The following is a 10975-nucleotide window of genomic DNA, read 5'->3' on the forward strand; positions in this document are numbered from 1 at the left end:
ATCTGTACAATTGATATTAACTGACGGAAAAAATATAATATTTTAAAAAAAAATAATACTTTGGTTTTCTTCTAATAACTTTTAAAAATTTTATTTTTTACCAATTAATATATTTAAATTATTCTAGTATTTTTTTTCATTCTGTTAAAAATAATTTTTAGCTTTTATTTTTAATAGGATTTAATTTTATATTTAGTAAAATTTATAAATATTGGAAAAATAAATTTTAATAAAATAGAAAAATAAAATAAAATCAGATAATTGACTCAAAATTATTCTTTTTATTATCATCCTTAAATGTATTTACTAAAAAAAATTTTTTTTATAATATGACGAAGGAAACTAAAGTACCATTTTACCTTTAATTCTAAATTGAAATTTTAAAATTAAGGAAAAAAAATTATGTTTTCGTCTCCTTTTAAAAAATTTTATAAATTTTATTTTCTTTTTAATAAGTATGTTTTGGTATGATTGTGAAGCTTAATAATTTTGAATTCATTATCTTGATTTGTAATTTTCTCATATTTTTATGCAAAGGGACCATGTCGAACATCTTTTTAAAAAAATTTAGGACTATCGTGAAACAATTTGAAAATTAAAAATAAAAAAGAAACCCAAATGAAAAGTTTGAGTGCTTTTATCCTTAGTTTGAGTGTGGGACATTTTCTCTTCTGAATGTTCTCTAAGAAAATCCTATAAATCATTTAACTGAAGTAGGGTCCTTGATCGAAAATGAGTCATGAATTTCATCTCCAGAGCCACTATCAGTCATTTTAATATTATCTGAAATCGGAGAGAACGCCATATATCCTGTATCATGGTCATTTTTCAATCGGTTATCTTAATTGGCAAGGATTGATTTTGCTGCAAATGGCTAGATCTTTTTATTTTACCTCTGAAATAAATTTGCTGCCTAAAATTTTCTGAATTATTTGGATAAACTGAATTGACTTTGTTTTGCATGCCATTTAGAATCCGGTCTGATGATAGTAGTGGACATCTGTCTGATCCGAATGAGGCAGGATTGTTTATGAATCGAAAATCCCAAGATGCTGCAGTTGGTGCTCTTTTACGTATGCTGAAGAAAGCCCCTCCTCTTCGCCAAGATATCTGCAGTTTAATTAATTTTTCGGAAGCCTCCAGTCCAGAAATGTCGAACAGCAGCATTTATGAGCAAAACCAAATTTCTGGGGTTGTGAATGTTGAGCATGCTGCTTCTTCAAGTATTGCATCTTCCAGGTTTGTTGCATCAAAGACAACTGCTGATGCATTAGAGGAGCTTCCGGGTTATAAAGAGATGAAAAGCTTATTGCTTAGTGAAGGTGGTAAGTCTTACACATCTGCCAATAATGCCTCAGGAGCTGAACATTCCAGTAAAGGTGCATGAGAATTTTTAACTTCCGCAGTATTGGTATATTGCATATATATGTACAGCGCTATGGTTTGAGAGATTACTACATGCTATACAACTGAAGCCATTTTTGCTCTTCGGTAGTCACGTACGTTTAATAAACGAATGTACAAATGTTGTTTAAAATTATTTATTAAACTTAATAAATGAACAGAAATTAAACATATTTACTAACGGTTTAAAATTATTTATTAAACTTAATAAATGAACAAAAATTAAACATGTTTACCGAAAGCTCTGTTCACTTACACCGCTAATGGAGGTACATGCGAATTTACAGGCTACATATGTACATGGTAGTACAACATATCTCTATCTTTCGCTCACCATCTCTCTGTTGCTGTCGTGTCTATTATTTTCCTCTTTTCCTTTGTTTTTTCTCCTCCATGTGGGTCTAGTCTGGAAATGCAATTGCCTGATGATCAGAATTGAAGAGAAACGGATGCCATTGCCTGACCAGCAGAATTGAAAAGAAATCCCAGTGGGATGTTTTGATTTATTTTCGTTAAAAGGTAAACATCAACCTTTTCAATAAAGTTTGAATCTGTAAGTAAGCGTAAATATTCGGATAATCTTCAACAAACCAAAAAAATCTTTTTACATTTTGTTTTTTCTTTGTTACCTTTGTGATTTAACTTCGTTTGATGATCTCGGCTGGGGTTAATTTGGAAAGATTGGTTTATTATTGCCATTGACAACTTGGTTTCTCTCTTTAAACAATTATTTGGAACTAACAATAAGTTTACATACGTCTTTGGTAAAGGCATAAAGCACATAAGCATTAAAGAAATTCATCATATATACATAAAAAAGATACGAAAAATATCTTTCATTTGTTATGTTATTCAGATTCGAATGTTAGATATGTTATATGTACAATACAATAATATATTTTTTTCGATTAATTCTTTTTTATATTTGGATTGTCTAATCTCCATATCTACATTCATTGTATATATATCAAACACAAGTACTTTAAAAGAAACGAAGAATCCAACAGTTAACATAGTTCATTGACGCCTAGACCTTAACCTTCATATTGAGCCCCTAGTGCTTTTTAGTTTATCCTCTTCTATTCTTCTATGGTGCTTTTTAACTCCTCTTTTGATTGTCTCTGCCTTGGGCCCCAAAGGCTTTCAAAATTTTTGGCGGGGCCTTGGCCCCCACACGCTTCCACAACGGTCCGCCATGTAGTTTCAATAAGGGACTTTTCCAGAGGCAAGGAAAGAAAGAAACAGAACTAATGGCAGACGTCATATTTTACATTTTTTTATTATAATTTTTTATTTAAATTTAAGTTTATATATATGGAGAAGCTAGCCATTGACGCTTGTGGGGTTATAAAAGAACAAAATGTTCAAGATTTTTAATTTTCCTCTTGCCTTAAATTCTGAACTTTTGTATTTTATTTTTTTTTCTACTTAAAGAAAATATAAAATATTTTTACTATGTTTACTCTGCGTGCAGTGGCTGATTTTTTTTTTTCTTTTGTTTTCTCTCTTTTCATGGTTTTGTTATGTATAAAAAGTAAAACTAGTATGGTACAAAAGGCTATAAACAAAAATTAATGATAATAATTTGTAGCAACATCGTTTTGGCTGGTCGTTGTGCAAACAAGTCATCCATCCGAGTCTTAATTTCTGTGCAACGCGCTCTTTACTTTGATGTGAATGATCATCGCTGGAACAGTTACTCTCCAACACTTATTGTCATATTGTACTAATTGAAAGCAACTTTTCTTGCTGATAAGGGCTGCAGTCATTGTTTTACCCAATCGACACTCTGATGTCTGAAGGTTTGAGTTTTGGATTTTTCTACTGCACCCAAACGAATCCCACAACTTTTAAGTGGAGCCCACGTTCGCAGCCCTTAGCATGGATTTTTTTGAGTGGATAAGTTTAAACGTTGAAGCTTTATCTTGCTTCACCGTACTGGTCTTGACTGTGAACGAACTTTGGTTTAAAACTCACTGGTTAGCACATTTTCTGAACATTCGTTAATTGAAAGCGACTTTGCTTACCTCCCATGGTTCGTCCCTTAAGCTGTAAGGCAAAGAAGGATCGACGGGCATCTATATATTGCTTTTTAATTTGTGGACTTGATAGAAACTTTAGGCAAAATCAAGTGTTCTTGAGCTAAGCTACGTGCCAAAACCAGCCCCACAACGTGTACGTCAAGAGACATTAAATTTGATCCTTTGAACTTTAAAGTTCGCCGATGGGAAGGCAGGTGGAGCACATCACAGCTATTTCTAAGAAAAATCTGGTCATTGGTCTTTGGACTTATTGGTTATTAGTTGAACGTATGCTTCGGTTTTAATCGGTTGTGGTTTTGTAAAGTATTTTTTTTGTGAAATAAAATTATAAAATTTTTGAATCAATAATATCTATTAATTTAAGTGCGATGAATCTGTACAATTGATATTAACTGACGGAAAAAATATAATATTTTAAAAAAAAATAATACTTTGGTTTTCTTCTAATAACTTTTAAAAATTTTATTTTTTACCAATTAATATATTTAAATTATTCTAGTATTTTTTTTCATTCTGTTAAAAATAATTTTTAGCTTTTATTTTTAATAGGATTTAATTTTATATTTAGTAAAATTTATAAATATTGGAAAAATAAATTTTAATAAAATAGAAAAATAAAATAAAATCAGATAATTGACTCAAAATTATTCTTTTTATTATCATCCTTAAATGTATTTACTAAAAAAAATTTTTTTTATAATATGACGAAGGAAACTAAAGTACCATTTTACCTTTAATTCTAAATTGAAATTTTAAAATTAAGGAAAAAAAATTATGTTTTCGTCTCCTTTTAAAAAATTTTATAAATTTTATTTTCTTTTTAATAAGTATGTTTTGGTATGATTGTGAAGCTTAATAATTTTGAATTCATTATCTTGATTTGTAATTTTCTCATATTTTTATGCAAAGGGACCATGTCGAACATCTTTTTAAAAAAATTTAGGACTATCGTGAAACAATTTGAAAATTAAAAATAAAAAAGAAACCCAAATGAAAAGTTTGAGTGCTTTTATCCTTAGTTTGAGTGTGGGACATTTTCTCTTCTGAATGTTCTCTAAGAAAATCCTATAAATCATTTAACTGAAGTAGGGTCCTTGATCGAAAATGAGTCATGAATTTCATCTCCAGAGCCACTATCAGTCATTTTAATATTATCTGAAATCGGAGAGAACGCCATATATCCTGTATCATGGTCATTTTTCAATCGGTTATCTTAATTGGCAAGGATTGATTTTGCTGCAAATGGCTAGATCTTTTTATTTTACCTCTGAAATAAATTTGCTGCCTAAAATTTTCTGAATTATTTGGATAAACTGAATTGACTTTGTTTTGCATGCCATTTAGAATCCGGTCTGATGATAGTAGTGGACATCTGTCTGATCCGAATGAGGCAGGATTGTTTATGAATCGAAAATCCCAAGATGCTGCAGTTGGTGCTCTTTTACGTATGCTGAAGAAAGCCCCTCCTCTTTGCCAAGATATCTGCAGTTTAATTAATTTTTCGGAAGCCTCCAGTCCAGAAATGTCGAACAGCAGCATTTATGAGCAAAACCAAATTTCTGGGGTTGTGAATGTTGAGCATGCTGCTTCTTCAAGTATTGCATCTTCCAGGTTTGTTGCATCAAAGACAACTGCTGATGCATTAGAGGAGCTTCGGGGTTATAAAGAGATGAAAAGCTTATTGCTTAGTGAAGGTGGTAAGTCTTACACATCTGCCAATAATGCCTCAGGAGCTGAACATTCCAGTAAAGGTGCATGAGAATTTTTAACTTCCGCAGTATTGGTATATTGCATATATATGTACAGCGCTATGGTTTGAGAGATTACTACATGCTATACAACTGAAGCCATTTTTGCTCTTCGGTAGTCACGTACGTTTAATAAACGAATGTACAAATGTTGTTTAAAATTATTTATTAAACTTAATAAATGAACAGAAATTAAACATATTTACTAACGGTTTAAAATTATTTATTAAACTTAATAAATGAACAAAAATTAAACATGTTTACCGAAAGCTCTGTTCACTTACACCGCTAATGGAGGTACATGCGAATTTACAGGCTACATATGTACATGGTAGTACAACATATCTCTATCTTTCGCTCACCATCTCTCTGTTGCTGTCGTGTCTATTATTTTCCTCTTTTCCTTTGTTTTTTCTCCTCCATGTGGGTCTAGTCTGGAAATGCAATTGCCTGATGATCAGAATTGAAGAGAAACGGATGCCATTGCCTGACCAGCAGAATTGAAAAGAAATCCCAGTGGGATGTTTTGATTTATTTTCGTTAAAAGGTAAACATCAACCTTTTCAATAAAGTTTGAATCTGTAAGTAAGCGTAAATATTCGGATAATCTTCAACAAACCAAAAAAATCTTTTTACATTTTGTTTTTTCTTTGTTACCTTTGTGATTTAACTTCGTTTGATGATCTCGGCTGGGGTTAATTTGGAAAGATTGGTTTATTATTGCCATTGACAACTTGGTTTCTCTCTTTAAACAATTATTTGGAACTAACAATAAGTTTACATACGTCTTTGGTAAAGGCATAAAGCACATAAGCATTAAAGAAATTCATCATATATACATAAAAAAGATACGAAAAATATCTTTCATTTGTTATGTTATTCAGATTCGAATGTTAGATATGTTATATGTACAATACAATAATATATTTTTTTCGATTAATTCTTTTTTATATTTGGATTGTCTAATCTCCATATCTACATTCATTGTATATATATCAAACACAAGTACTTTAAAAGAAACGAAGAATCCAACAGTTAACATAGTTCATTGACGCCTAGACCTTAACCTTCATATTGAGCCCCTAGTGCTTTTTAGTTTATCCTCTTCTATTCTTCTATGGTGCTTTTTAACTCCTCTTTTGATTGTCTCTGCCTTGGGCCCCAAAGGCTTTCAAAATTTTTGGCGGGGCCTTGGCCCCCACACGCTTCCACAACGGTCCGCCATGTAGTTTCAATAAGGGACTTTTCCAGAGGCAAGGAAAGAAAGAAACAGAACTAATGGCAGACGTCATATTTTACATTTTTTTATTATAATTTTTTATTTAAATTTAAGTTTATATATATGGAGAAGCTAGCCATTGACGCTTGTGGGGTTATAAAAGAACAAAATGTTCAAGATTTTTAATTTTCCTCTTGCCTTAAATTCTGAACTTTTGTATTTTATTTTTTTTTCTACTTAAAGAAAATATAAAATATTTTTACTATGTTTACTCTGCGTGCAGTGGCTGATTTTTTTTTTTCTTTTGTTTTCTCTCTTTTCATGGTTTTGTTATGTATAAAAAGTAAAACTAGTATGGTACAAAAGGCTATAAACAAAAATTAATGATAATAATTTGTAGCAACATCGTTTTGGCTGGTCGTTGTGCAAACAAGTCATCCATCCGAGTCTTAATTTCTGTGCAACGCGCTCTTTACTTTGATGTGAATGATCATCGCTGGAACAGTTACTCTCCAACACTTATTGTCATATTGTACTAATTGAAAGCAACTTTTCTTGCTGATAAGGGCTGCAGTCATTGTTTTACCCAATCGACACTCTGATGTCTGAAGGTTTGAGTTTTGGATTTTTCTACTGCACCCAAACGAATCCCACAACTTTTAAGTGGAGCCCACGTTCGCAGCCCTTAGCATGGATTTTTTTGAGTGGATAAGTTTAAACGTTGAAGCTTTATCTTGCTTCACCGTACTGGTCTTGACTGTGAACGAACTTTGGTTTAAAACTCACTGGTTAGCACATTTTCTGAACATTCGTTAATTGAAAGCGACTTTGCTTACCTCCCATGGTTCGTCCCTTAAGCTGTAAGGCAAAGAAGGATCGACGGGCATCTATATATTGCTTTTTAATTTGTGGACTTGATAGAAACTTTAGGCAAAATCAAGTGTTCTTGAGCTAAGCTACGTGCCAAAACCAGCCCCACAACGTGTACGTCAAGAGACATTAAATTTGATCCTTTGAACTTTAAAGTTCGCCGATGGGAAGGCAGGTGGAGCACATCACAGCTATTTCTAAGAAAAATCTGGTCATTGGTCTTTGGACTTATTGGTTATTAGTTGAACGTATGCTTCGGTTTTGATAGTTGCGTTTAGCTTTGCATAAACGTAGTCCTTCGTAAACGACGGCAAAGGGACTGGGTAGTCATAAGGATTTTTCTTTAATGAAGCACCTTCAATTTGATGGTACTCTCTTAATTGAAACATTAGCCGGATGGGTTTTGGCTTTGTGCATGCAATTAAATTAACATATAAAGACTTTGTCTTTGAAGCAACTTAAGTAATACTAAATTTAATTTGTAGGGTTTCAATGTGAGACATTTTATAAATTGGTTGTGGTATATAAGAAAAAATTTAAATTTATATTTATAAAATATTTTTTGAAATAAAATTATAAAATTTTTGAGTCAATAATATTTATTAATTTAAGTGCGATGTACAATTAATATCAAGCAATTATAAACCGATAAAAAAATGTTATACAATAAAAATTACTTCTAAATCGTTGTAAATGAGACCCAATATTATACTATGTGAGTATCACTTTTAAAATTTTTATTTTTAGTATGACTTTAATTTTATGTTTAGTATAATCCTAATTTTTTATATACTATATTAAACTTGAAAAAAACATTAAACTTTAATAAGCAAATTTATAACACTCAATCTTATTCTAAAATATTTTAAAATTTTATTATGATATATATATAAATCTAAATTTTAAAAATTTTTAATCAAAATAAATAATATTTCGCATACATGTATAACGTAATAACTGTAAGAAACGAGATATCATTTTCCAATTGAAGGCTCTAAGTAATCTTGCTTTTTCCCGTTTGGACGTTAACTTTTTGAGGTTTAGGATGCTGATTAATATTTTTTAGAGAGAGAAAAAAAAGAAATTGTACTCCCTTTGTCTTAATTTATTTATACCTCAATTTGGTTCTTTTAACCGAAATTGATCGAACTTTTTACCTTCAATTATTAAATTATTAGATTGATTAATTAAAAATTTAAAAAGGTTTTAAATTCTTTTCTCAAGTACATAAGGATTTTGAATTGCATTAATATGAGAAAGTTTTCTCCAATATCCTATATTTTATCTTATTTATCATAAAATTCAACAACAAGAGATCAATTAAACTTCAAGTTTCAACAGTTGCTTGAATTTTATACTCGTGATTTTTTTATAGTCATTTTGCAAAATAGAGATATACAAAATTATGTTTATTTGACCAAACAAGTTAAACAAGGAGAACCCAAATGAGAGTAGGAGAAAAATGTGGGTAGAAAATACAGTTTTTAACCTTTAATTTGCATCATTTTATAAAACTTTGACGTGCATTATCACTCTCTTTTAGCAGTCGAAAGTGTATTCAACCGGACTTTGCTGCTCAATTACTTTTTATTGGATTCTTATCTTAAATTTTTAAAGGACTTGGAAGTTAAAATATTGAAAATCGAGTGAATGGTGCAAATTCTAAGGGCAGATTGGTTTTCTAGAAAATTAGATTTAGGGTCTATTTGGATATTGATAAGATTAATTTTTGTGAAATTAAAAATAATAATAAATAAAATATTAATTAATGTAACAATAAAATTAAAATCAATGTTGAAACATAACCTAACCTATGCCAGGCTGTAGTGGACCATCCCTAGATGGGTCCAATTGAACTCTGATTGAATTGGTCAAACTACAACTGAATCAGTCCAATATGTATCAGCGCCTAAATAGTTTGAGGAACTGCGAAATTGGACTGACCATTATTAAACTATTGACTAGTTTTGACCAATTTTTTGGGTAATATTTTTATTTTTTTTTTACTTTGTTAAGTTATTTATTTGTTTATCTATACACTTTTAAGTTTTTAAAAGTAAATATATAATTTAAAAAATGTTGAAAAATCTTTGAAACAAATCCTTCGACAATGAAATATTAAGGAAATGCAAGTATTTCTTAAAAATCTTTAAGTGAAGATATTTTTCTAAAATGCTACTAAAGTATTGAAATATTTAAAAAGCTATTCAATACAAAAAAATTTTGTTTACTTATTTTTTATATTGTTAAAATTGAAAACAAAAATAATGAATGAGTTTTTTAAGTAATAAAATTACATATAATAATGCATGAATATTATTGGCATTAATTAATTAAAAAATATGAGCCTCCAAAGATGGTTTTTTAAAAAAATTTGAGTTGTGATTCCTGAGAAATTCATAAGTGAAAAAAATTTCTCTTAATGTTATTAGTATATTAGAATGTTTCAAGATATTTTCAACAAGTTTCCAATTTATTTTTCAAATAAAAAATGAAATAGCATTTTTTATTTAAAGAAAAAGAATTAAAAAGAGAAAATTTTTTGAACGAAATTAAACAAATCAAAATTATGATAAAAAATGGTTAAAAAGTTATTTTTAAATATCAAAATTAAAATCTTTTTTTGTCAATATTAAAGGATAAAACATAATTATTCTGTAACATTTTAAAAAAGTCGTCGTGGGATGTTAATTTTTTTCACATATAATCGTATTTTCGAATCTAAATTATTTTGACAGATACAAAAATTATCTTTTTAATAAATTTTAATTAATTTTAAATTTTACTAAAAAGATAAGTTTTTTTAAAAGATTAATCACATTTAACCAAAAAAATTTAGTGATAACTCATTGTTTTTTTCAATTCATATAGCGGTTCTCAAAAATAAAATAACTAATTAAATATGTAAAGAAAAAATAGAAATAAAAATAAAAATAAATAAAAATGAAAGAAACTGACGCACGGTAGGTTTATATATAGTAAGTCAAACTTACCCTGATTAATATATAGGATATATATAGATAGATATAATCGCAATTAAAGACTTTGAAGCATCTGATAGTGAAGGGTTGCCTGAAGGCTTTTCATTTCTGTGCCTACGATCTGGACTTAAACTTTTAAAATATCTAACAAAATTGGATCATGAAGAGACATATTATAATTTGGGAAGACTGTGAAGAAGAAATGCTGCACTAAATCTCTTGGGCCATCTGCCTCATTTGTTCAATACATAATCTGTCTTCGTGGTGGATTTGTATTTGGTTAGATTCCTTGGCAGAATGGGCTCTTTGACAGTTGCAGATTTTAAGAAGAAAATCACGGCTCATTGTTATGTAATAAGTTGAATGAGCTACCAAACACCTTCGTCGCCATTTTTTACTCGACCAAGTCTTTTATTTTTACTCAAGTAAATTCTCCAAAATGCACGATTGTAAGAAGCTTAGCTAACTTGCTACATCGGCTCACCACAGACTTCTTTGAACTTGGTCGATTGTTTTGAACAATTCATTATTCTTGGAATTCAAACTAAACGTCACTTAATGTGATTTTTTTAGCACTTAATCATGTTCTGAACGTACTTTAAAATCATTGGATCTAAATATCGAACCAAATACAAGTTGATTAATAGTCCTTTCTCGGATAGGTAGTTGTTGGTCACGTCGATGATCTATATATTGGTATGTTGTGTCACG

General features: G+C 29.8%; 1 protein-coding gene across 3 annotated transcripts; it reads left to right on the forward strand.

The window, feature by feature from the left end:
- Positions 1–566: 566 nt before the first annotated feature.
- LOC149513797 (autophagy-related protein 13b-like) lies at positions 567–5403 on the forward strand. Of its 3 annotated transcripts, none has more exons than XM_089747766.1 (3): positions 567–848; positions 973–1379; positions 4791–5403. In XM_089747766.1, exons 2-3 carry the CDS (start codon positions 1031–1033, stop codon positions 4850–4852), a joined length of 411 nt encoding a protein of 136 aa, XP_089603892.1. In that variant the 5' UTR covers positions 567–848; positions 973–1030; the 3' UTR covers positions 4853–5403. The 3 variants fall into 3 exon arrangements, with proteins under 3 accessions (XP_089603892.1, XP_089603893.1, XP_089603891.1); XM_089747767.1 differs by having other exon boundaries at positions 567–820; XM_089747765.1 differs by having other exon boundaries at positions 569–1379.
- Positions 5404–10975: the final 5572 nt, after the last annotated feature.

Source organism: Durio zibethinus, chromosome 18 (assembly GCF_047325235.1).
Source record: "Durio zibethinus cultivar Kanyao isolate XHJ-2024 chromosome 18, ASM4732523v1, whole genome shotgun sequence".
In the NCBI taxonomy this organism is placed as follows: Eukaryota; Viridiplantae; Streptophyta; class Magnoliopsida; order Malvales; family Malvaceae; genus Durio; species Durio zibethinus.